Source organism: Dasypus novemcinctus, chromosome 17 (genome assembly GCF_030445035.2).
Source record: "Dasypus novemcinctus isolate mDasNov1 chromosome 17, mDasNov1.1.hap2, whole genome shotgun sequence".
Lineage (NCBI taxonomy): Eukaryota > Metazoa > Chordata > Mammalia > Cingulata > Dasypodidae > Dasypus > Dasypus novemcinctus.
Window position 1 is genome coordinate 33,008,619 of NC_080689.1, and position 27,968 is coordinate 33,036,586.

A 27,968-nucleotide genomic window follows, 5' to 3' on the forward strand; every position below is an offset into this window, starting at 1 on the left:
TTTGTGTTTTTTTTTGGAGTGTAGTAGGAGTCAACTCCATTCTTTTGCATGTGATTATCCAGTTGTCCCAGCACCATTTATTGAAGAGTCTGTTTTTCCCTATTGAATGATCTTGGCACTCTTGTCAAAAATCAGTTGGCCAAAGAAGTTTGGATTTATTTATGGATTTTAAATTCTATCTCATTGATCTATTTGTCAATATTTATGACAGCACACACTGTTTTAATTACTGTAGCTTTGTAGTAAGTTTTGAAATGAGGAAGTGTGAGTCCTTCAACTTTTTGTTTTTTCCATATTGTTTTGGTTATTCAGGGCCCCTTGCAGTTCCATATGTATTTAAGGATTAGCATTTTAAGGTATTGGGTTTTGTATAACACATGTTTAACTAGCCACATCAAGGAGTTCTTATTTTTCCTAATTTGTCAGTTTGTTTTCTTGGGTTTTCAAGATAATAATTTTTGCATTCTTTATGATTTTTATACCTTTTTTTTTTCTTTCTCTTGTATAATTTTATTGGATAATGAAATTCCAGATTGTTATTTAATAATGGGCTTTTTTGCTTTGATTTTTTAGGAATGTTCAAAGGTTTCACTATTAAGTATGCATTAGCTTTTGAGTTGAGAAATATTTATATTTTTTATCTTTCTAAGTAACTTTTTTACTGATGTATGGAACTACAGTCTCAACCTATGGCTAAAGAATGACCTAAATTCAAATCATCTTCTAAAGATCTTCTACAACAGGGTTTTTCAAAGTGGTTCATGACCCATCATCATCAAAATCACCTGTGGTGCTGATTTTAAAAACATAAATTCCTGGACCTCAAGATCCCTGAGGCTGGGGCTCGGGAATCTGGAATTTTAACAACCTCCCTTGGTGATTCTAATATACTCAGACCATGGCCTATACCTTGGGACCATTTTATCCCTCGACTGTTGCTCTTTTAAATATATCAATTGAAAGCACAAAGGTGAATCTGTGTATATCCTGTTAATTGTCCTTTGGAGAGGTGTTTTTTTTTTACCTTTCATGTGAGGACTTTATTCCCCACTTTTTACTCTGAATTTCCGTAGAGTCATCTTAATGACCACGTGAATGACAGTGGGAAAGGAAAAGTTATACAGACAAAAGAATATTTTCTGTTACAGTGAAAACAGAAGTTGGGGAAAAGGGCAGGATGGATGAAACATGTGAAGGTTGAGGTGGTTGTGAAACATCTTTGTGATGATAACCAGCAAGAGGTTAAAAATAAAAGTTCAAACCTCAGGGAAGTGTTTAGCTAGAAGGAGATTTGGAGATTGAATCAAGAGATCTGAGTAGAACTTTGGGAAGTGGGATGTCAAAAGAGGAGAGGGTCAAGGACAAAATCTTGAAAAATATCTGTATTTCAGGTACAGGAAGAATAAAAAGGGCCTGCAAGGGATACTGAGAAGAGCCAAAGAGGGGATAGGATGAATGAGGGTGATATGGTATAACACTCCTTAAGGGAAGCAAGTCCAAGAGAGAATTGCAAGGAGAGAGTGATCAGCGTGTCTGCTGCTGCACATTGCTGAGGGGCAAGCAGATTGCCGAGGAATTCCAGTGACTGTTGTGATAAAGGTCATGTTGCAAGAGCAGGTGAAGCAATGAAAATAGATTGCTTCTGCAAGAACATTGGTGGCACTTTGAAATAAAGAAATAGTATGTTACTAAGAGGAAGCCAACTTGAAGGAAGCGTTGAACATATTGACAGACAAATCAATACAGCCAAGGAAGAAGAAATAGATGAAGAAATGAAAGGGGAAATGTTTGATGATGGGGCAAGGACTTAAGAGCACTGCTTTTCAAAGTATGGTCCCCCAAACAAGTAAAATCTGCATCACTTGGGAGCATGTTAGAAATTAGGAATGCAAATTCTCAAGCCTGACCCCAGACCTACTAATTAAAAGCTCTGGGGTTGAAGCCCAGTGATGTGTTTGTATTCTTTTCATTTTAATCACTCTGAAAATGTATACTTCAGTGATAGTAGTTACATTCAGAAGTTGTACTGCCATCACCACCATCCATTACCAAAATGTTTTCATCACTCCCAACTCCATTAAGAAATAAATCCCCATTTCCTCGTCCCTCCAGCCTATGTAACCTTTAATTACTTTCTGTCTCTAGGTATATGCCTATTCTAGACATGTCATGTAACTGGAATCATTCAATATTTGTCCTTTTGTATCTGGTTTATTTCATTCAACAGAATGCTTGCAAGGTTCATCTATATTATAACATGTATCAGAACTTCGTTCTTTCTTATGGCTGAATATATTCCATTGTGTATATGTTCCACACTTTTTTATCCATTCATTTGTTGATCAACATTTGGGTTGCTTCTACTTTTTGGCTATTGAGAATAATGCTGCTATAAACATTGGTGTACAAATATCCATTTGAGTTCCTGTATCCTGTAATTTGGGTCATATCCCTAGAAGTGGAATTGCTGGATCATATGGTAATTCTATATTTAAGTTATAGAGGAACTGCCAAACTTTTTCACAGTGGCTCACCACTTTACATGTCCATTAACAATGTACAAGGATTCCAGTTTCTCCTCATCCTCACCAACACTTATTTTCCATTTAAAAAATAATAGCCACCTACTGGGCATAAGGTGGTATCTCGTGATTTTGAATTGCATTTCCCTGATGACTAATGGTGTCAAGTATCTTTTCATGTGCTTATTTACCATTTGTATATCATCTTTAGAGAAATGTCTATTCAAGACCTTTGCCCATTTTTGCATTGGGTTGTTTGTCTTTTGTTGTTGATATGTGGCAGTTCTTTATATATTCTGCATAATAAACTCTTACAAGATATGATTTCCAAATATACCTCCCATTCTGTTGGTCGTCTTTTCACTTTCTTCTTAATAAAAATAAAAGTCTTGTGCAAAGAACACTAAGTCCAATTTACCTATTTTTCTTTTGTTTCTCATGCTTTTGATGTCATATCTGAGAAACCACTGCCAAATCCAAGGTCATGAAGATTTCCCCCTGTGCTTTCTTTTAAGCATTTTATGGTTTTAGCTCTTCTGTTTAGGTCCTTTTTCCATTTAGAGATAATATTTGTATAAGGTGTGGGGTAGGGGGCCAACTTCATTCTTCTGAAGGTGGATATCCAGTTCTCCCTGTGCCATTTGTTGAATAAACTGTTCTTCCTCCCATTTAATGTACTCAGCATCCTTGAGGAAAATCAGTAAGTTATAGGTACCTGGATTCACTTCTGGATATTCAATTCTATTCCGTTGGTCTATATGTCTATCTTTATGGCAGTACCACACTGTTGCGATTGACTTGGCTTTGTGGTTAGTTTTGAATTCAAGAAATGTGAGACTTCAAATTTTGTTCTTTTTCAAGACTGATTTGGCTATTTGCGGCCCCTTGCAATTCCATATAATTTTGAGGGTCAGATTTTCCATTTCTGCAAAAAGGCTGCTGGAATTTTGATAGGGATTGCTTTGAATCTGTAGATCCCTTTGGATAATATTGATATTCTAACAATATTAAGTCTTCCAATCCATGAACATAGAATATCTTACCTCTTATTTAGGTCTTCTTTAATATCTCTCCATAGTGTTTTGCAATTTTCAGTATATAAGTCTTTCACCTCATTGGCTAAATTTATTCCTAGATATTTTATTCCTTTAGATGCTATTGTAAATGGAATTTTTAGATTTTCTTTGCTAGTATATGGCAACCTAACTAATTTTTACATATTAATCGTACACTTTACAACTTGGTTGAATTTGTTTATTAACTCTAATAGTTTCCTTTTGGATTCCTTGGGATTTTCTATATATATAGGATCATGTCATCTGCAAATGGAGACAGTTTTATATCTTCCTTTCCAATTTGGGTGCCTTTTATTTCTTTTTATTACAATGTTGAGAAGTAGTGGTGAAAGCAGGTATCCTTGTCTTATTCCTGATGGGGGGAAGTTTTCATTCTTTCATCTGACTATAATGTTAGGTGTGGCTTTTTCATAAATGTCCTTATCAAGTTGAGGAAACTCCTATTTCTATTTTTCTGAGTATTTTTACCATGAAAGTGTATTATATTTTGTCAAATGCCTTTTTTGTAGCAACTGAAATAATCATGGTTTTCCCCCAATTCTATTAGTGTGGTGTTTACATTGATTTTCTTATATTAAAATACCCTTGCAATCCTGGAATAAATCCCACATGGTCATCATGTATAAACCTTTTAATTTAGTTAGATTCAATTTGTTAATATTTTGCTGAGGATTTTTGTATCTATACTCATAAGGAGATTGGTCTGTAATTTTCTTTTATTGTGATATCTTTATCTGTTTTTGGTATCAGGATAATAATGGCCTCATAGAATAAGTCAGGGATTCCCTCTTCTTTGAAATGAGGATCAGATTTTGAGAAGTATCAGTGTTGATTCTTCTTGAAATCAAGAAGTGAGTTCCATATGGTCCTGGATATGTCTGGATATGTCTTGGTTGGAAGGCTTTGACTGAATAAGCAACCAAACTTTTTCAGTCTTTTGTTATAAGTCTTTCAAGATCTCTTTCTTCTTGAGTCAGTTTAGGTAATTTCCATATTCCTAGGAATTTGTCTATTTCATCTAGATTATAATTTTTTGTTCATATTATTCTCTTAAAATCCTTTAATTTCTGTAAGATCTAAAGTAATATCCTATCATTTCTGATTTTAGTTATTTGGATCTTCTTTTTTTCTTTCTTAGTCTAGCTAAAGGTTTGTAAATTTTTTTATCTTTTCAAAGACCCAATTTTTGGTTTTCTTAAATCTTTCAATTTTTTTTTCTCTATTTTGTTTATCTCCATTCTAGTTTTTGTTATTTCTTTCCTTCTGCAAATTTAGGTTCAGTTTGCTCTTCTTTTTCCAGTACCTCAAGATGTGACATTAGCTAACTGATTTGAGATCTTTTTTATTTTTAATGTAGGCATTTACAGCTATAAATGCTTCCTCTTAGTTCTGCCTTTGATATGTCTCATAAGTTTTTGTTATGTTGTTTTGTTTCCATTAATCTCTAGGAATTTTCTAATTTTGCTGGTGATTTCTTCTTTGACTCATGGGTTGTTTAAGAGTGTGCTGTTTAATTTCCATATATTCCTGAGTTTTCCTTCTCTGTTATTGACTTCTAGCTTCATTACATTGTAGTTGGAGAAGACATACTGTATGATATCAATATCTTTAAATTTATTGAGACCTAACATGTAGTCTGACCTGGAGAATGATTTATGCACTTGAAAAGAATGTGTATTCTGCTGTTGTTAAGTGTAGTGTTCTGTAAGTCTAGTTGGTTTGTGCAACTGTTCAAGTCCTCTGTTTTCATATTGATCTTCTGTGTAGATGTTCTGCCCATTATTTAAAGTGGTATATTGATGTATCCAACTATTATTGTAGAACTGTTTCTTTCTCCCTTCAAGTCTATCAATATTTATTTAATGTACTTTTTGACTCAGTTATTAGTTGCATGCATGTTTATAATTATTAATATTATAATATTAATGTTTATTAATATATTTTTTAAAAAGATTTATGTATTTTTTATTTCTCTCCCCTTCCCCCCGCACCCCAGTTGTCTACTCTCTGTGTCCATTTGCTGTGTGTTCTTCTGTGTCCACTTGTATTCTTGTCAGTGGCACTGGGAAACTGTGTCTTTTTTTTGTTGTGTCATCTTATTGCGTCAGCTCTTCATGTGTGCGGCGCCACTCCTGGGCAGGCTGCATGTTTTTAGCGTGGGGTGCCTCTCCTTATGGGGCGCACTCCTTGCGTGTGTCCCCCTATGTGGCGGACACCCCTGCGTGGCACAGCATTCCTTGCGCACATCAGCACAGCGTGTGGGTCAGCTCACCACACGGGTCAGGAGGCCTTGGATTTGAACCCTGGACCTCCCATGTGGTAGGTGGACTCTCTATCATTTGAGCCAAATCTGCTTCCCTATTAATATCTTCTTGATAGATTGACCCCTTTATCAATATATAATGTTCTTCTTTGGCTCTTATAAAGTTTTTCCATGCCTATTTTGGCTGATATTACTATAGCCACACATCTCTCTTTTGGTTATAATTTGTATGGAAATTTTTTTCCTAACCTTTCACTTTCAACTTATTTGCGTCTTTGACTCTGAGATGAGTCTCTTGTAAACAGCGTATAGTTGGATTATGCTTTCTTATCCATTCTGCCAATCATTGCCTTTTGCTTGGGGAATTTAATCCATTTACATTCAAAGTAATTACTGATAAGGCAAGACTGCAGCCATTTTGCCATTCTTTTGGTAAGATTTATGCCTTTTTTTGTCCTTTTCTCCATCGCTGCCTTCTTTTATATATAGTTGATCTTTCTTTAGTGAAACATTTTGAGTCCATTCTCATTTTATTTTCTCTCTCTATATATCTTAGATATTTTCTTCATAGTTGCCTTGGGGTTTATATTTAACATCCTATATCTTTAACAATCTATTTTGAATTGATACCAACTTTAATTCAGTTGAAGTTAATGTCAACTAATTAACCAGCAATCTCTAATCTTATACCTCTCCTTACCCCCCACTTTGTTGTTCTTATTACAAATTATATCTTTAAATTTATGAATATTTTTAAGCATTTGTGTTTTAGATCATGTAAGAAACAAAACATAGAGTTACTGACCAAGAATACAATAATATTGACATTTATCTTTTCAAATGTAGTTACCTTTATTGTGGATATTTTTAATTCTTCATATGCCTTCAAGTTCCTATATAGTGCCCTTTCCTTTCTTTTTAAAGGACTCCCTTTGGCATTTCGTGTAGGGCAGATCTAGTGGTAATGAATTCCCTCAGCTTTTGTTTATCTGCAAATGTCTTGATTTCTCCCTCATTTTTGAAAGACAGTTTTGCTGGATATAGAATTCTTGGTTGACAGTTTTTTTCTTTCAACACTTTAAAAAGTCATCACATTACTTTCTGGCATCCATGGATTCTGATGAGAAATTGTCACTTAATCTTATTGAGGATCACTCATAAGTGATAAATCACTTCTCTTTTGATGATTTTTGAATTCTCTCTTTGTCTTTGGCTTTAGGCCATTTAACTAGAATGTGTCTCAGTGAATATCTTTAAGTTTGTCATATTTGGAGTTTGTTGAACTTCTTTTGTATTCATGTCTTTCATTAAATTTATGATGCTTTTGGCTATTATTTCTGCAAGTGAACTTTTTACCCCTTTTTCTTTCTCTTCTTCTGCAACTGCCATAGTATATATGTTGGTATGCTTCATGGTGTCCCCCAAGTCCCTTAGGTTCAGTTCACTTTTTTTGTCATTCTTTTTTCTTTTGATTTCTTTCTTTCAGTAATTTTCATTGTCCTGTCTTTAACTTTGCTCATTCTTTCTTTTGCCTCTTCATATCTGCTCTTGTACCTCCATAATTATTTTATTTCATTTATACTTTTCAACTCCACAGTTTCTGCTTGGTTCCTTTTTAAAATTTCCATCTCTTTATAGAATTCCTCCTTTTGTTCATATATCATTTCCTTGAGTCTCTTTAATTCTTAGTTCATGTTTTTCTTTAGCTAATTGAACTTATTTAGGAGAGTTGGCTTAACATATTTGATTAGTAATTCCAAAGCCTTTGCTTCCTCAGAAATAGTTTCTGTCACCTTATTTTGTTCCTTTGAAGGGACCATGTCTTTGTGTTTCTTTGTTGCCTAGTGATTTATTTTATTAATGTTAGTACATTTTGAAAATTTTCATGTGTTAACTCTGGAAATCAGATTCTCCCCATCCCCCAGGGTTTCCTGGGTTTTTATGTTTTGGAAGTGTGTGTTAAATTGTCAATGGCTGTGATATGAATTGGCTCTATGTTGAGGTTCACCCTCAATGCTTAGCCCAGCTTCTTCTGAGCTTATACAACAGCCTGAAGTGAATAATTATGGTTTTCTCAGGTCTTTCAGAGTAGGTATTATCTTAGACATGCATGATAGCTTTAAAACATTTCCCAACTTGTGCAAATGCTCCTGGGTATTCTAATACCCCACCTCTCCAAAATAAACTCTCTTTCCGGCTTCTTCTCCTGGGCCTTAGGTACTGTATTTTATATCTCAACTGTAAATTTTTCTCCAGATGGCTGCAGTTTTCTCAGGTCCTTGCCACTTCTCCATACCACTTCTCTGTCAAAAATGAATTCCAGATTAGATGAGAAAGTCAAGCGTCTTAAGTCAGTCTTTTAGGGAGTGGTATAAAGTAGACATATAAACCTACTAAATTTGCACATTAGTTGTGCTTTGCTTCCCCTGCAGCCAGATACCAGGGACCCACATAGGACCATAGACCATACATTGAGAACATAGATAGCTCCAGTCCTAAGATGTGCCTGAGCTGGAGGAAGGGATGTAGCCAGGGTCACTAAAACGACCATGGAGCACTCCTACCACTTTTAGGTTTTTTTCTTAATTCTGTGTTCACTTGATTGCTGTTTATCTTTGACTTTTTCAGAGTTCTGGAAAAGTTGGTTCTGACAGTTTTTGCTTGTTTTTCAATGTTTCTGGCAACAGGAGCATGCATTTCGAGTTTCTAATTCTGCCATCATGCTGACATCACTACAGCAATCTGTGTTTTAACAGTCTCTCGTAATGAAGCTGATACATGCTCAAGTTTGAAAATTACTGACCCAGAGGAAAGAGGAGGACTGGCCTCATTTCTATTTAGATAAGAGGCAAGGAAAAAAGGATGAAAACTGAAAAGGATATCAGGTAGCCCCAGGTTCTCAGTAAGGACATATGATGAGTAAAAGACCTGAGATATCTGGGAGCTCTAAACATGGACTTGTTCATCCCTGCCTCAAAACCCTGGCCTGTTCCTCCTTCGTTTAAGATGTCCTCCCTCTTCATCTCTTCCTTTCCAAATCCTACTTTAAGATCACATGAAGTCTCACCTTCTTCAGAATGCCTTCCCCAACATGTGCAATCCACAGTGATCACTCCCTTGTTATTGACTTACTCACAAAAAGTCATCTGCAATCCTTGTTTCATTGGTCTATCTTTTATTCCTAATAAGACTATACATTCTCTTTGACTACCGTAATTTTGTTACTCTAGAAATATGTCCTCTTTGTACTACTGTTCACAACATCCAGGGAGGTGCTCAATACTACTCTGTAGATAGAAAGAATCACAAGTTAGGAAATTAACAGATTGGTACCCCTCCTGTTTTCAGTTTTCATATCTAGATTTAGATGGTGTCCTTTTCCCCAAGTGTCCAAACATTTGATTACAGATGTTCCTAGCATATGGCACTTTAAAACTCTATAAAACATGAGGAAAAATGGAAGGGCAAGTGGCAAGTAGAGAATCATTTGAAAGAAGGAAAATGATTCCTTGGTTTGGGTAAACATGGTAAATGACTTGAATGGATCCTCTGTAAAGAGTGAGCTGTGCCAACATAGATTTTAAGAAGTGAGATGAAAGAAACTATGGGAAAGGCTACTGGAGACCACTGCAAAGAAGATGCTTATAATACAATGCGAAGAAAACTTCTCCCTTCTCCACTGCCATTCAGATAGCTTATTTTTCAGTTACTTTGAGTTCATTTAGCAAGCATGATCAAGAATTTATCATGACACTACTTTTACAATTTATGCAGGGGACTGCCTTTTTAATAGCAGAGTTTAAAACTGTGACTCACTCACAGATCAGGAACCTGCAAATATAATGGTAAACAAAGAAATATCAATGGTGGGAATATGAGAAAATAAATGCTTTAATTCTCTATTGGGAGAGTTTTCTGTGACTACCACAATGAAATACAAATGACATTAAATCTGTTTGACATTATGTTTTATTATAAACTTGAAACACAGACTTTCAAATTGAGAATTTTTAGTCCATGTTTTGAATCACAAGGTAGGGCTCATATTAAATTGACTTGGTTTGGTGGTTCGGGTTGAAAGCCCCAACTCAAAGCCCAAATGAAAAGTCATGAGTTAATGTAAGAGTATGGGAGAGAAAACTAACATTTATGGAGTACTTATAATGTGCATTCATATACTCTTGCATTCAAGTCTTAATCAGTCCTGCAATGCAGCTGTCTCATTTTTTTTCAAAGATGAAGGCAATGATACTCAGAGCATTTAAGTAACTCTCTCAGCCTCATTGGCTTGTAAGTGATGGAAATGGTATTTGAACTCATAGCTCTGTAGCCTCAAAGCCCGTGAATTCTTTCTGCTCTAATAGACCTGTTAAACTTACCAGGTTTGGCATGCCTGTAGTTATTAAGAGTTTTCTAAAGCACAGGGAGTTAGAAATGTTATAAAATCAATAATCATTCTATATCTGTAAAATTGTACTTCAGTTTTTACTGAATTTCAAATGAAAATAAGATTTTGATATCATGATGATATAAAATGGAGACAACATAATTTTTGCTTTGGCCTCAATGTAATTACAAGTAACATGTTGACATGATTTGGGTGTTTGGTGGAACCATCCTTTATCTATTTTTGCATATGAATGTTATGCCTTAGATTGTAAAACTTACATAGGTCAAGAGACTAAGATATATATTTGTATGTACCCATTTCTCTTACAGAAAGCTTTTTAAAAAAAAGCAGTTTTATTATGGTAAAAATTAACATACAATAAACTATATGTTTTAATTTGTTCAGTTTTGAAATTTGTAAACACCCTTGAAACTATCACCACAAGCAAGATAGTGAACATATCTAACACCCAAAACTTTTCTTCTTTCCCCTTGGAAATCCCTCATTTCTGCCCCTCAAAGGTTCTCTCCACCCTAGGAAACCACTGATCTGCTTTCTGTCTCTATAGATTAGTTTGTATTATCTAGTGTTTTAAAAAAATGGAATCATATATATGTGCTTTTATTACTTGGTCTTCTTTCAGCTAGCAAAATTACTTTGAGATTCACCTATGTCATTGCATACATCAACAGTTCATTTCTTTTTATTCCCTAGCATTCTTCCATTGTTTGGATATATACCACAACTATTTATCCATTCACACATTGATAGGCTTTTGGGATGTTTTCAATTTTTGGTTATTACAAATAAAGCTGTTGTCCTAGTCTGCCAGGCTGTGATGAAAAATACCACACAAAGGGTTGAGTTAAACAGTGGCCATTTATTAGATCACAATTTCAAAGGCTAGAAGTCCAAAATCAAAGCAATGACAAGACCATGCTTTCTCCCCCCAAATTTGTAGCATTCAGGTGCTGATTTGCCACAATCCTTGGGGTTCCTTGGTTTGCATCACTGCCTTCTTCCACATGGCAATATCCATTCTAGTTCCCACTTATGTCTAGCTTTTGGCTCCTCTGACTGCTCCTCTGACCCTCTGACTTTTCTCTTAATAAGCCCTTCAGTCATTGATTAAGGACTGCCCTCATTCAGTTTGGCCACACCTAAATAGGTCTTAGAAGGCCCTATCCACAAATGAGTTGGCACCCTAACTGATAACACATCTTCAAAGGGTCCTATTTATAAATGGGTTCACACCCACAGGAATGTGGATTAAGAACATTCTTTGTTGGGGTACATAATTCAATCTACCATAGCTCTTATGAACATTTATATACACTCCTTTGTATGATATATGCTTTATCTTCTATAGGGTAAATATCTCGGTGTAAATACCTAGGAGTATGCTTAGATCATGTAGTAGGTATATGTTTATATTTTAAAAGAAACTGCCAAACTGTTTTACAAAGTGCTTGCAATCTTTTACATCCCCATCAGCAATGGAGGAGAGTTCCATTTCCTCCACATCCTTACCAACACTCAATACGGTCACTCTTTTAAATTATAACCAGTCTAATAGGTGTGTAGTGGTATCATTCAGGTTTTAATTTCTATTTCCCTAATGACGAATGATGTTGGATATCTTTTCATGTGCCATTCATATATTCTTAGGTGACATGTCTGTTTAAATGTTTTGCCCATTTTTAAAATTGGGTTACTTGTTATGATTATGTTACTTGTTATGCTTTGAGTGTTCTTTATGTGTTCTGGATATAAGTTCAAGTCCTTTACCAGATATATGCTCTACACATATTTTCTCTGAATCTGTGACTTGTCTTCATTCTTCTAATAATGTCTTTCAAAATGCAGAAGTTTTTTTATTTTGGTGAAATCTAATTTCTCATTTTGTTCTCTTATGGGTCATGCTTCTTGTGTTGTAGATTTTCTCCGGTATTTTCATCTAGAAATTTTGTGATTTTAGGTTTTACATTTAGGCTTATGATCCATTTTGAGTTAATTTTTGCATTAGTGTAAGAAATGGATTGAGATTCTTTTTTTACTTTTTTTTTTGAGGGGGTGAGTCATATGGATATCCTATTGTTAAAATACTATTTGTTGAAAATATTATCCTTTCTCCACTGAATTGCCTCTATTTATTATCTCATCTTTTGTCAGATTTATCCTTAAGTATTTCATGTTTTTGATGCTATTATAAATGGTGTTTTTAAAAATTCTAATCTCCAATAGTTTCTTGCTTATATAAAGAAATTCAAATGATTTTTCTATATTGATCTTGTATCCCACAACCTTGCTAAATTCATGCATTAGTTCTAATAGCTTCTTGTGTAGATCTTATTTGATATTACATTGATGATCATGTTGCTGCTACTAAAACAATTTGTATTCTTCCTTTCCAATATGAATGCCCTGCCCTTTCTTTTAAATGCCTAATTTTCCTGAATAGAACCTCCAGTACAATGCTGAATAGTAGCAAGAGCAGCATCCTTGGCTTAGTCCTGATCTTAAGGGAAAAGCTTTCAGTCTTTTATGATGAGTATGATGTTAGCTGTAGATTTTTTATAGATAACCTTTATGAGGTTGATGAGGTTCCCTCATGTTTTTAGGTTGCAGACAGTTTTTAATCAGGAATAGGTGTTAGACTTTGTCAAATGCATTTTCTGTGTTTCTTTTTCTTCTTTTGTTTGTTAATAAGGTGAATTACATTAATCAGAACTCGAATGTTAAACCAGCCTTACATTCCTTAGAATAAACTCCACTGGGTCATGATGTGTTGTCCTTCCTATGTATATGTTCTCCATATGTATATGTATATATGATATTCTCTTAATATCCTCTGAATGTCTGTAAAGTATATACGAATACACCTCTCTCACTCATAATATTGGTGTTTTGTGTCTTCTTTTTTCCCCGATCAGTCTGGCTAGCAGTTTATCAATTTTGTTGATATTCTCCAAGAACCAGTGTTTGGTGCCATTTCTCTTATTTTTCTGTTTCCAATTTCATTCATTTCTGCTCTAATCTTTATTACTTTATCTGGTTATGTTGGGTTTAACTTACTCTTCCTTTTTCTTTTCTTTTTTTTTTCTTTAAGTGGAGGTTGAGTTCCTTGATTTGTGTTCTTTCTTCTTTCTTATATAGGCATTTAATGCTGTTTATTTTTCTCTAAGTACTGCGTTAATGGTGTCTCACACATTTGTTGTATTTTCATTTTCATTTTCACTTTCCAATTTCCAATTTTTATTCTTTTGGCCTCTGGACTTATTTAAAAGTGTATTATTTATTTTCCAGCTATTTTGGAATTTTACAGAGATTATTGTTATTTTTTTAACAGGCACTCAATTTGAGGATCCATTCTCTCTTTTTATTAAAGATTTATTTATTTATTTATTTCTCTCCCCTTCCCTCCCACCCCAGTTGTCTGTTCTCTGTGTCTATTTGCTGTGTCTTCTTTGTCCGCTTCTATTGTTGTCAGCAGCACGGGAATCTGTGTTTCTTTTTGTTGCATCATCTTGCTGTGTCAGCTCTCCGTGTGTGGCACCATTCCTGGGCAGGCTGCACTTTCTTTCGTGCTGGGCGGCTCTCCTTACGGGTGCACTCCTTGCTCATGGGGCTACGCGGGGGACACCCCTGTGTGGCAGGGCACTCCTTGTGTGCATCAGCACTGCGCATGGGCCAGCTCCACACAGGTCAAGGAGGCCCAGGATTTGAACCGCGGACCTCCCATGTGGTAGTCAGACGCCCTAACCGCTGGGCCAAGTCCGCCACCTACAGAGATTATTAATTTCTAATTTAATATTGCCTTCTAATTTAATTCCATTGTTGTTAGAGAACATATGTTTTGTGTGACTTGAATCCTTTTGAATTTATTGAAACTTTTTTTATGACCCAGAGTAAGTTTATCTTGGTAAATGGTCCATACCTATTTGAAAAGAATATGTGTTCTGTTCTTGTTGGGTGTGGTATTCTGTATTAATTTAGTTAAGTTGATTATTAGTATTGTTAAAATATCTATAGCCTTGCTTATTTTCTGTTTGATAAATTAATAAGGAAGGAGTTTTGAAATATCTGACTGTAATTGTGGTTTTGTCTATTTATGTTTGCAATCTGTCCATATTTGCTTCATGCATTACAATGCTGTGTTATTTGGTACATAAACATTTAGGATTGCTGTGTCTGCTTCTTGAATCAGCCCTTTAACATTATAAAATGATTCACTTTATCCCTAGTAATTTCTTTGATCTGAAGTCTACTATGTCTGATAATAGCAAGGCCACTCCAGCCTTCTCACTAGTGTTAGCTTGGTATATCTTTGTATCCTTTAACTTTTAATCCATTTATGTCTTTATATTTAAAATTCATTTATTATAAGCCATATTTCTTGGGTCTAGCTTTTTTATTCAATATGAAACACTTGCTGCCTTTAAATTAGAGTATTTAGACCATTTTCATTTAATGCATTTATTGATAGGGTTAGATTTACATCTGTCATTTTGATATTTATTTTGTTTTTACCATCTTTGTTCCCCTTTCTTCTTTTTCTGCCTTCTTTTGGATTAAATTACTGTATTTTATTATTCTGTCTTATCTTCTGTGTTGGCTTATTAACTGTAATTTTTGTTTTGTTATTTTAGTGGTTTTTTAAAGTTTTATTTCATTCCTCTTTAGCTTATCCCAGTCTACCTTAAATTATATTATGCCACTCATGTAAGATTTTAAGAATCTTATAGTAGTGCACTTCCATTTCTTCCCTCTCAGCCTTTATGCTATTGTCATATATTTTACTTGTGCATATATTATAAACCCAACAATACTTGTCATTATTTTGTATAGCCAGTCAAGTATGTTTTAAAGACATTTAAGTAATAAAACAACATGTATTTACCCATGTAGTAAACATTTTGAGTTCTCATCATTCCTTTGTATAGGTCCTTATTTCTACTTGGTATGATTTTCCTTCTGCCTTAGAACATCCTTATACATTTCTTATAGTCCAGTTCTGCTGGTGATTAATTCTTTCAACTTCTGCACATCTGAGAACATCTATTTCACCTTCCTTTAAAAAAGATATTTTCATGGGGTATACAATTTTAGGTTGACAAGTTTTTTGTTGCTTTGTTTTCCAATAATTTCAAGATGTTGCTCCACTGTCTTCTCGCTTATTATACGTGAAGAGAAATATGCAGTTATCTATCATCTTTATCTTTGTATCTCTGTACACACTGGTGCTTTTTTCTCTGGTTACTTTTAAGATAGTCACTTCAAACCACTTTTGGGCAATTTGATTATAATATACATAACCATTTTCATTATTCTTGTGCTTGAGTTTTTGAAATTCTTTGAAATGTGAATTACTAGTTTTCATTAAATTTGGAAAATTTTCAGACATTATTTCTTCAAATATTTTTCCTGCCTTCTCCCTCTCTCCTGTCCTTCAGGAATTCCAATTACACATTATAGTACTTGAATTTGTCCCACAGCCCAATAATGCCCTTTTCATTTATTTTTATTTTTTCTTTCATTTTTGTTTCTATTGCTATGTCTTCAAGTTTACTAATATTTTTTTCCATACTGTCTAATATGTTTTTAATCCCATCCAATATATTTTTCTTCTCAGACATTGTAGTTTCCATCTCTAAAAGTTTTACTTAAAACATTTTTGTATCTTCTCTGTCTCTACTTGACTTTTTAAATATATGGAATACCATTGTGATAACTATTTCAATGCCTTTATCTGCTAATTCTAATACCTGTTACAGTTCTAGATTGGGTTCAATTGTTTGATTTTTCCTACTATTTATGGGTTGTATTATTTCAGTTTCTTGCATGTCTGACAATCTTTGGATGCCAGACATTCTAAATTTTATCTTTTGGGATCTGAGTGTTTTTTAATTCCTGTAATGTTCTTGAGCTTTGTTCTCAGGCAAGTTAATTTTTTTTAAAACATTTATTTTTTATTTATTTCTCTCCCCTTCCCCCTTATTGTCTGCTCTCTCTGTCCATTCGCTGTGTGTTCTTCTGCGTCCATTGGCATTATCAGGCGGCACTGGGAAACTGCATCTATTTTTTGTTGCATCATCTTGCTGCATCAGCTCTCCGTGTGTGCGGTGCCACTCCTGGGAGGGCTGCGCTTTTTTCACATGGGGCGGCTCTCCTTACAGGGTGTATTCCTTGTGCGTGGGATGCCTCTACGTGGGGGCGCCCCTGCATGGCATGGCACTCCTTACATGTGGCAGCACTGCGCGTGAGCAGCTTACCAAATGGATCAGGAGGCCCCAGGGATCGAACCCTGGACCCTCCATATGGTAGGTGGATGCTCTATAAGTTGAGCCACATCCGCTTCCCTCAGGCAAGTTAATTTGAAATAGTTTTCATTCATTTATGTCTTGCTTTTAAAACTTGTTGGGCAGGGAAGCAGACTTGGCTCAACTGATAGAGCATCCACCTACCATATGGAGTGTCCAGGGTTCAATCCCCGGTGCCTCCTGACCTGTATCGTGAGCTGGCCCATCCATGCACAGTGCTGCTGCACGCAAGGAGTGCCATGCCATGCAGGGGCATCCCTGCGTAGGGGTGCCTCATGTGCAAGGAGTGCATCCTGCAAGGAGAGCCACCCTGTGTGAAAGGAGCACAGCCCGCCCAGGAGTGGCACTGCACACACAGAGAGCTGATGCAGCAAGATGACACAAGGAAGAAGAGACGCAGTTTCCCGGTGCTGCCTGACAATGCAAGCGACACAGAAGAACACACAGTGAATGGGCAGAAAGAAGACAATGGGGGGGAAGGGGAGAGAAATAAATAAACAATAAATCTTTAAAAAAAAAAAAACTTGTTAGGCAGAACCAGAGCAACATTTAGTCTAGTTATTCTCCCCACTAAGGCAAGAGCCTTTTGAGGACTCTACCCAATACTCTCTGAACTATGAAGATTTCCATTGTGGCTAGTAGAAACTGACACTATGTCTTGCCTTATATGAGCACTGGTCTCAGTCTCCTCCAATCCTCTCAGATGGTTTTTTTTCCAACCTTGAGTAGTTTCCTCATACACATGTACCCATCATTATTGAAGTATTCTATGGAATACTTCGAGGGACCATCCACATATCTCCAGATTTCTCTCTCTATATAGCTCTCTCCTATTCAGTACTCTGTCCCAGGAACTCTAACTGCCTTGACTTCCTCAAACTCTCAGCTCCAGCAATCCACCTGGCTCCCTCTCAGTTTCCCCTCCCTGTACTATGACTGGAAACTCTCTCAAGACAGTAAGCTGGGGTAATGGTGGGACTCAAGTAATTGTTTCCCCCCTCTCAGTCATCACTGTCTTTTGCTGCCAGTATTCAATGTCTTGAAACCTGTTGTTTTATGTATTTGTCTAGTGGTGTGGGTTTTTTGTTGTTGTTGTTATTTCAGGGAAATGCAAATCAGGTCCTTTTTATTCCATCTTTGCCTGAAGCAGAAGCCCTTAGAAAGCATTTTAAGTACCCTCCATATCTAGTTAATATATACATTTTATTCCGAGAACAACTCAACTACTTCTTGAGTGCCTTCTTTGTGTCAGGCACTGTGCTAGGTAGATTTATATAAAAGTTACACATGTAAAAATATTTACTGAGTAGCTATTATGTGCCAGAGCCACTTTAGACATTTACATTAGTGTAAAAATAGCTTAAAAAGCTCTATCACTATGGTGCTTATGTTCTGAAAGAATAAAGAAAACAAGTCACTTATATAGCACTTTTTTTTTTTAAAAGATTTATTTATTTATTTAATTTCCCCCCCTCCCCTGGTTGTCTGTTCTTGGTGTCTATTTGCTGCGTCTTGTTTCTTTGTCCGCTTCTGTTGTCGTCAGCGGCAAGGGAAGTGTGGGCATCGCCATTCCTGGGCAGGCTGCACTTTCTTTTCACGCTGGGCGGCTTTCCTCACGGGCGCACTCCTTGCGCGTGGGGCTCCCCCACGCGGGGGACACCCTGCGTGGCAGGGCACTCCTTGCGCGCATCAGCACTGCGCATGGCCAGCTCCACACGGGTCAAGGAGGCCCGGGGTTTGAACTGCAGACCTCCCATATGGTAGACGGACGCCCTAACCACTGGGCCAAAGTCCGTTTCCCTATATAGCACATTAAAAGGTTTAAAAGTGCTATAAAAAGTTAAAAAGTGGGATTAGAGGGTTCAGAAGTACTGGGGTTGAAATGAATAATTGCAGTTTTAAATTGGATGATTGGGAGAGGATCACTTGAGAAGTTAAGACATTTGAATAAACACTTGAAGGAGGTGAAGAAGTGAGCCATAGGGATATCAGAGGAAGAGTGTCCCAAACAGAGGAAGAACCTAGAATAAAGGATCCAGGGCAGAAGCATGCCTGATATATTCAAGAAATCATAAGGAGGCCAGTGTTTCTAGAGCAGAGAGAGCAAGGAAGTAACTGGGCCAAGATTGTATAGGGTTTTATATGTCACTAAAAGACAGGCTTTTACTTTGAGTGAAGACAACAACCATTATATGATTATTAAGTAGAGAAGGCTCATGATCTGAAATATGTTTTAAAAGGATCACTCTGGCTGCTCTCTTGAGCAGAAACTGTAGGGTAATAGGTGGAAGCAGGGAGACACCAATTAGGAGACTATGCAGTAATTCAGATGAGAGATGATGGTAGCTTAAACAAGGGTGGGAGCAGTGTGGATGGAGATATGGTTGGAACTAACTGCATTTCCTGACATATTTGATGTAAGGTGTTAAAGAAATAGAAGAGTTGGGCATGTGTTCAAGATTTTTGACTTGAGCAATTGGAAAGATGGAATTGCTGTTAACAGAGATGAGAAAGACTGAATGAAGTGGATTTGGGAGAAAAACCAGGAATTCAATTTTGAGACATGTTAAGTTTGAGATGTCTATTTGATATTCAGGTGAAAATATTAAAATAGATAGTTGGATACATGAATTTGGAATTCATGGGAGAAATCCAGGCTAACAGGTCAGGTAAGCTGGAGATTAAGAACTGAACTGAATTTAGCAAAATCATTGGTGAGTTTTTGACAATCACATTCTTGACAGAATGGTAAGGACATAAGCTTGATTGGAGTGGATTTAAGAGACACTGGAAGGAGAAGAATTAGAAGAAGAGTTTAGACAACTTTGTCGAGCTTTGAAGCAAAGGAGATGTAGAGAAATGGAGCAATAATTGGAGGGGAGGATGTAGTCAGGAGAGGATATTTTAAGAGGGGAAGATACTGCAAGTTTGAATACTTATGGAAATGATCCAGTAGAAAGGGAAAAACTGATAATGTGGGAGAGAAAAGGGAGAATTGCTATAGCCATGTCCAAGAATAGACAAAAGGGGCTGGATCTAGTATATAAGAGAAGGTACTGTCTTGAGATAGGAGTATGTTGGTAACAGACCAGAAGGCAGAGTATGTAGATGCAGGTGCTGTTAGGAGCATAAGTGTGACGGTGGGAGTCTATGGAACTTCTCATCTGATTGTTGAAATTTTGAAAGAGAAGTAGGAAGCAAGGTCATCAGATGAAAGTGAGGATGAGGGAGGAGATGTTAGAATTTTGAAAAGAGAAAAGAAGGTGCAAAATAATGACCCAGGATAGTGGGAGAGTAAATATTCAAGGAAAATGTAAGTATAACTGCCAGGTATCATTAAGAGCCCATTCAAGGTATGTGGCCATGAATTTGCAGCAAAGTCAGTCATGATGCTTGCATGTTTTCTCCAGCCCCATGTAGGTGAATAGGTGCAGTCAGGGAGCAGGCAGAGAGCAAGATTTAACAAATATGAAGAAGAGAGGGACAAGGGAGTTGAGGGTGTATGCAAGGGTGAAAATAAAATGCAAGCTTTGCCAATGGAAGCTGGGCAAGGAGGGATGGTAAACATGAGGCAAGAGAGACAGTGACACAGTGATAGGGTCAATGGATTGTAGCCCAGTGGGATGAAAGAAATGGTTGGAATTAGAGTACTAGGAGGAATCAGCTATGAAAAATAGGAGGGGATGATCAGAGAGTGGGGTGGGGTTGCCGTTATTGGTAAAGACAAGGTCTAGAGCAGTGTTCCTCAATGAGGTCACACACACTGGTGCCAGTCTGTGAACTAACTGGTGAACACTGGTGCCTGGTCTGTGATGAGGTAAGTGCAGAAATTGAAAGTAAATGTCTAGATCAAAAAGCAGTTTTTAACATGTGATCCTACATGTAGGCTGAGATAGTCTGCTGGTCTGAGTTGATCCTTTTATTCAAGGTCTTTTTCTAGTTGAATCACCAGTTAGTGATTGGTAGTAATCCCTTGGTGCCAGGGATGCTCATCCCTGGGAGTCATGTCCCACAATGGGGGGAAGATAATCCATTTATATGCTGAGTTTGGCTTAGAGAGTGGCCACGTTTGAGCAACGTGAAGGCTCTCAGGAGGTAACTCTTAGGCACCCTGCAGCTCTAGGCCTAGTTCATATTTCAGGCACACAGGCTCATAAGCATAGTCATCAGTATCAAGGGCTCATCACTGGACCATCCTTCTTCATTGGTCTTTGCAGTTGCACTTGGGAGATTGTTGCTGTTCCATTGGGGAATGTGACAGAGCTCCCCTGGGTAGGAACTCAGCACTCCCTCAATTGTTGTTTGTAACTGTAACTTTTTAATCTTGAATAAAAGGGGGAAATGGCAAAGACAAATGAGTTTATATGGCTAAGAGTCTTCAAAAAGGAGTTGGGAGGTCATCAGAGGGGTTGCACTTATGCACACCTCAGCAGGACCCCAAAGACAGCCAAAGTATATACAACCCCAGATACTTGTTCTCCTGAGGGCTACAGAGACCCACAGGTTCTATGGTCATGGCAGATGGCTCTGGAGTTCAGTGCCATGTCAGTGGACCCTACTTTGGAATTTGTGTTCCTGAGTGTGATGGAGTTGGACTCAGATGTGACCTTTCTACACATGTCTCTTCTGTCACTTGTACTGAACCTGTGGTAGGCACTAGGGTTGGTGTATACTCAGGAGACTTGAATCTCTAGACTGTCCATGTGCCAGCTGGGCCCTGAGCCTCAGCAGAGTTGCGACTCCTACTCTCTAGTTCATTGGACTTACCCAAGTCAGCTAACAAGAAGGTGAAGATGGATAACCACACCAGGGAACCAAGAGTGCCTACAACTGTAAGCAGGAGAATTGCATCCATCTTGCATGTGGGATATAAGCCCCCTCTTGATATAGAGGTGGAGGGGACATCACCATCCCAGGGTCCACAGAATGGAGGAATAAAATATGGATTAGAGTGGACTTACTGATATTCTATTATAGAACTATTGTGACTAGTAATGGAAGAAATTGTAGCATTGATGTGAAGAAAGTGGCCATGGTAGTTGCTGAGGGCAGGGAGAGGGAAGAAGAGAGGTGATGTGGGGGCATTTTTGGGACTTGGAGTTGTCCTAAATGATATCCTGCCATAACCCACTGAATGTACTGGGGGAGAATGTAAACTACAATGTAAACTCTTATGCATGTGGTGCAGCAGTGCTCCAAAATGTATTCACCAAATGCAATGAATGTGCCTCAATGATGAAAGAGGTTATTGGTGTGGGAGGAGTGGAATGGAGGAGGGTGGGGTATATGGGAATATATTTTTTAATGTAACATTTTTTGTGATCTATGTATCTTTTTAAAAAATACAGTTAAAAAAATAGGGATGGGGGTGGGGAGTGGGGTATATGGGAACCTCTTATGTTTTTTAATGTAACATTTTGTGTGATCTATTAAATAAATAAAAATTTTAAAAATTGCCATGAAAAAAAATAGAGAGAGAGAACCAGAAGATGCCAGAAGCTGAAGCAATGAAACCAGGAAGAGAAGGGAGAGAATATCACAAGCTGCCATATGCTTTGCCATATGACAGAGGAACCCAGGATTGCTGGGAGCCAGTCTTCAAGGAGAAAACATCACCTGATGATGCCTTGATTTGGACATTTTCACGACCTCAGAACTGTAAGCTTGTAAGCAAATAAATCCCCATTGTAAAAACCAAAAAAGAGAAAAAAAGAAAGTAAATGTCTAGAAACACTACTGTGACATCCAAGCATTTGGTCAGTGGACTTGTGTTATGAATATCTTCATTTGTCAGCTCTCCTTTTTCTATTAATTTATTACTTTTGTATTTTATTAAAGTGCTGGTCCACAACAGATTGGATCCTAACAAACAACACAAAAATCTCCTTCTCCATAGTTGAAGCACTGCTCTAGTGTGTATGAGCATACTTGTGAGTGGCTGAGGAGGGTGAAGGCAAAATCATTGGAGGAGAGAAATTTCTAAGAAACTTCTTGACGATTGAAATCACCATCATCTCTAAATTTCTGTGATAGAAAGACGCTGATTGCACAATTGCAGGGGCACAGTTCTCATCGTGTGCTGTGAGGCATTGTATGAACAGGGCAACTTCACAATGCAATGTGAATGGTGCCCCTAGAATGTTCAAGAGGGTGGCTATTATGATCCCCATTCACAGATGAGAAAAACTCAGAGGTTAAATAATTGCCTGAGGTCAGGCAGCTGTAAGGGAAGGAATTAAGATCTGAACCTACTTTTTGTCTGTTGCTCCAGCACTGAATATAGTATTCGTTCCATAACGCCACTCCCTCTCACGTGCGTATAGTCATGGGGACAGTAGAGCCGTGAGCCTGTGTGTCTAGGGAAAAATGCCCTTCAGGATTGTGGTGGCCCATGTGATCAAGCTGAGCATTTTGATTTCTTTTAGCATCACAGCTTGTTACAGATGCTGTGGGAAGCCGTAGCCAAACTCTGCCCAGACCCCTGTCTTTTCCAGTTTGTCTTTGTTGAACCAAGGGCTGGAGCACCTCAGGAATCCAATATCCAATATTACCATAGGATTTCCTGCACCTTCTATTCTTTGTGCTTTAGTAATTATGTGTGTACTAAAAGAATCTTAATAATAGTTCTTGGAATGATAAGGTTATAAGTAATTTTAATACTCCCTGTTTCCCAAAATTTGTGTAATGGACACATTTATGATTTGATAAAGTAGATAAATAGATCTTTGTTTTAAGCCATCTTGTTCATGCAGAAACTCTCCAAGCCCTGATGAGGGCTGAGCAGGTTCGCTCTCTCAAAGAGCATAAGTCCCATTTGCACCAAAAACGTTGATGTCAGTTGTTGCCCACTTTCCTCAGCTACAGGAGTTTCTAAGGAATCCAAGACCAAAGTGAGCATTATCTTTTAGGGGTTTCCTACCTTCCTTCATTTCTTGGCTCTCCAGCGGGTCTAGGCAAGTACAACAACACCAGAATTAATTTATAAAGCTCTTCCCCGTGTCACAGGACTCGTGAACACTGAGGAAAACCCACTTCCTCTGGGAAGCCTTCCCTCGTGCGCGAGTCTGAGCTTACCGAGCGCGTAGGACATTGCGTTGGAGTTACGTGTCTGCCTGGCTGTATGGCCTGCCGAGCTGCCTCAGGGATGACTTGCAGCCGGGCACAGGCCCCACACACTGTAGGTTCTCAGTTGTAATTCAGCAGATGCTGAATCTGTGTAGGCATTTTTGTGGTGATATGTTTTTTGCTACCTCCAGAAACTCACCAGCATTCATGTGCATTCATGTGTATGAAAACAACTTTCAGACTTATTAAAATATAAGACTTTATATTCAAACACATGACTTTTCCCTGAGGGAAGATGTAGAAGAAATAAGGAAACTGCTAAGAAAAGCAAATATAACTGATTAGGGTAGGGCATGGTTACTGAGTTCACCATTAAACAGCAATCACAACAGATTAGGAGCAAAATTTTACTTTGAAAATAGTACTGCAAATCATCGTTTTGGTGTGATAGAGGGAGAATTATTAAGATACTTTAAAACGGTAAAATGCTAATCACGATTACTACTTGAGAGTAACTTAAAATTTCTGGTTGTCTTCGTTAGTCCAACCGTTAGTTTTCAAATACATGTTATTAATTATTGCTATTAAAGTGGAGTTTAAAACCTGATCCTCTTTTGGAGATTGAGTGTCAGCATAGGTGGATTTAAAAATATGTATAAAAACTGAGAAATGCCAAATTATAGTTGACTATTCTTTTATTCTCTCCTGTCTTGCCAAATTGCTCATTTCATTAATAAGAAGGTAACCAATAAATATATATTAAGGCAGGATAGGTGTAACTAAGTCTCACATCATTTCCAGTCAGCTGGAGAATACTTTGATTTCAATATGTACCTCATTGGTGCTAAGGGTCTAGAAAAGGGTTCTTAATCTTTTTTGTTCCATGGACCCCTTTGCCAGTCAGGTGAAAACCGTGAACCCCTTACTAAGTCCACGCTTTACTGTGTGTTATTTAATAAATATATCACACCTGTACCAATAGGTCCCCAGAAGAATAATGTTTTTTTGAATTTCAGTTCAAGCTCATTGACCCCTTGTTAAGAACCTCTGGTCTAGAATGATTCTAATGACTATGTAAAGATAAGATATTTCTCACTATTTTGTCTACCAAACCTGTAAAAACTAACAAAAGCTTAACTATTGTGTTTAAATAGGAATTCATCCTCTTCCAGATTTGAAGGCTAAATGAAATATGGAAGAGACAGTTACATCCATAGTTTTATTATACCTTTTGAAATAATTTGTATATACCTTTTAAATAATTTCACGTGCCATAAAAAATAATGTTAATAGCTCAAAATCTAAAGTGAAAAAAAAAAAAAGACCTAAGTATAATTTTTTAAATCTTTTTTTCCTCAAGCATTTTACGATGGGATAATGAGACAGATGTCTCTCAACTGGAAGGACATTTTGACATTGTTATGTGTGCTGACTGGTAAGTACATAAAAATCATAAAACTCCGGTTAGAAAAAATCGCTTTGCTGGAGTAATTGGGCTGTGCTGCTTTGCTGACGGCTAAGCAAAGTCAACAAATGAAGCACAAAGCCACCTTAACCTCAACAAATTAATATTCATCTCCATGTGACAGTTATAAGGTAGTCTTCTATCACACAGTAACTTCTACCACATTATTTCCCAAAGATTGATTTTGAGAAGCATTTCCATTTTCTGGAATTGCCTCTGTTTCATGCTTGACGTATCAGTAAATGGACGACTTAGGCAAATTGCAAATAATTATGGCTCAGAGAGGAATTGTGTGGAGAAAAAGGAGTTTATCAACACAAACAGCTCAATTAGCTTACTTCTTAGGAAAGATCTGACTATTGATATAAGGAAATACATGTATATATATGTGTGTGTGTGTGTGTGTACATATACACTCCAGCAAATAAACATATCTGCAGAACAGCTTTAGGGAACTATCTTTTCTTAAAGTGTATGTTTGCTATCTAATATTTTCAAAGTATTCAATAATGATATTTAATGATACATAAAAGAAAAAATTATATTTTATTCCTATGCAAATTATAAAATGTCAACTGTCTGCTTTTTCAAAAATAATTTACATTAGGTATTTTGTCTTCTCTTTTAATCCAAGCTATTTATTTGTTCATGAAAGTCTGGCCTAAATTACAGGATAAATAAGTATCAAAACTTGATTGTTTCAACTAATCTTATGTATTTTCCTTTTTCATGTTGCATAATAATTACTTCAGCATATGGGAAACATTGACAATTCACAAGTATTTTCTATATTAGTGAGATCTTATTTATAATTTTATCATGATATTTCTTATGACACTTTGGATTTGAAAACATAGTAGATATTAAAGAAGTTCTGTTATATTGATAAGCCCAATCATAAGATCCAGAACTCAGAGAAGACATTTCCGAAAGAAGAGTAGAATGAATGCATTTAAATTTTCATGAGGAATTTTTTTTTATTTTAATAAGATTTTCAGTGGATAATTCTTCTACCTAAAACAATGAAATTAGGTTTGATTTTTTTCTTCTGAGAATACTCCTCAATGAAAATTAAATATTTTGTCCTGTTTTTAGCTATTTTCTATTTCTTTGTGGCTCTTGTAGTCTCTTTACATCCAATTTCAGAAAAGCTTATTAAAAAAACAATGAACAGATTTATCGATACTGTGCCTCAGTGTTGCATCCCTCATCTGATAAAAAATAAGAAGCTAAAACCTCACCATATGATTTGAGCAAGTAATTTAGTAGATGATTTTCTTCACCAAATATGAGAAAGGATCCTCCAGGTTTCATTGCACAGATGAAGATAATGCTGGCAGGGTTAGATCAGACTAAGCATGAAAGTCAGATCAGAGAGCAGCGGAAGGAGGGCAGGAGGGCCGCATCTTCTTGAAGGGTTAGAGGGTCTCACGTGGATGGGCTCCCGATTATGTGCGGTAAGTCACGTCTGGCCAAGAGACTGAGAGTTAAATTTGTCCTTCACACAAATATCAAAACAGCCTGGCTTTGTCATATCTTATATTATGGACACTCACACCATGTCATCCTATTTGTACCAGAGAGACAAGCAGAGGAAGTAAGATTTAAGCTCTTCTTTTGATTAATGCTCTCAGGTTAAAAATAGCTGCACAACGTGTTCAAAAAAGTCTTTTTTTCCCTGGCCAACAACAGAATCATATACAACGATATACATAATGCATATTCATTTTAAAGTTTTCATTACAAATACATCACATAATATAATGTTATAGGTACAAACATACACACACACACACACACACACACACACACCGAGTAGCTATGTGAGATTTTATGGATTCAAACAACTAAATACGCCAAGTTTCATTTTATAAATGAATTTTCTATGCATGAATTGTTAAGTTTTTTTTTTCCTGGTGTTATAAGTGCCAGAATGTCAGCCTGTTTATAATTTCCCATTTGTAAATGTGAAACATTAAGCTACTCTCACTGTGAAGCTGATATTATTTCCAAAAGAAATGCTTTGGTAATGGTCTCTCTTCATATTCTCAGGGATGGGTAAGCTGCTTAGAAACTTAGAGAGTACTGTTTATAATATGCATGTTGTGCATACAGCAGTAAGGCACAGGATTCCAGGAGTTCTTTATGTCCCATTAGTTTGGTATTTCTCTGGCAGAGTTATTGCATGGATGCTGCTTCTCAGGGCAGACAGACAGACCATGTTGCATTTTTTTTAGAATGTTAGAGGAGGAAAAGAAAGCCCTTTAAACACCACCCTCAAGATGAAACCTGAACTACTCAGTGCCAGAAATAGGTGTCACACATAAATAGGTCGTTAAGTCTCACACCATCCTTTAGTCATTGTCAGTCAATAAGATCTGGATTAGGCCAGAGTTGGAGTTCAAATATTAGGTACATGGATTAAATTCTTACTGAAGCATTTCCAGCAAGGATGGCATTGTCTGATTCCCTGAATAGCTAACCAGTGGTACTGCTTGATCCCATTTACATGAAAACAAGCTCTATTCACAAACCTATTCCAAACCTGCATTGCAGCTCAAGTAAAATGCACATGATTACAACAAGCCGTGATATGTTTATGTTCTTAAGTCATTCATATATTCATATATTTACATTCAAACATTCACAAACCTGTGGGCAGTGGGGAAAATAACTTATTTCTTGGAAGATACAGTCTCTTAGTTCACATCTAAATTTAGTAGGACAACTAGATTATAAAATAAAGAGGCAAACTGTGAAAGCTAGTCGTTATTTCACCATTCAGCATTTTCGACAATGAAAAATAGTTTCATGGTTCAACAGTACTAAATAACTTATAAAATTTCAACTTTGAAGTACATAGAAGG

At 36.8% G+C, this 27,968-nt stretch overlaps 1 protein-coding gene across 1 annotated transcript in view; it reads left to right on the top strand.

Moving 5' to 3' along the window:
* Positions 1-27,968, top strand: part of CAMKMT (calmodulin-lysine N-methyltransferase) — a 444,428-nt gene that overhangs the window by 395,411 nt on the left and 21,049 nt on the right. The window contains exon 8 of the mRNA XM_004447315.4: positions 24,997-25,071. Within this exon, the coding sequence (XP_004447372.3) occupies positions 24,997-25,071 (75 nt within the window). The remainder of the gene's footprint in view (positions 1-24,996; positions 25,072-27,968) is intronic.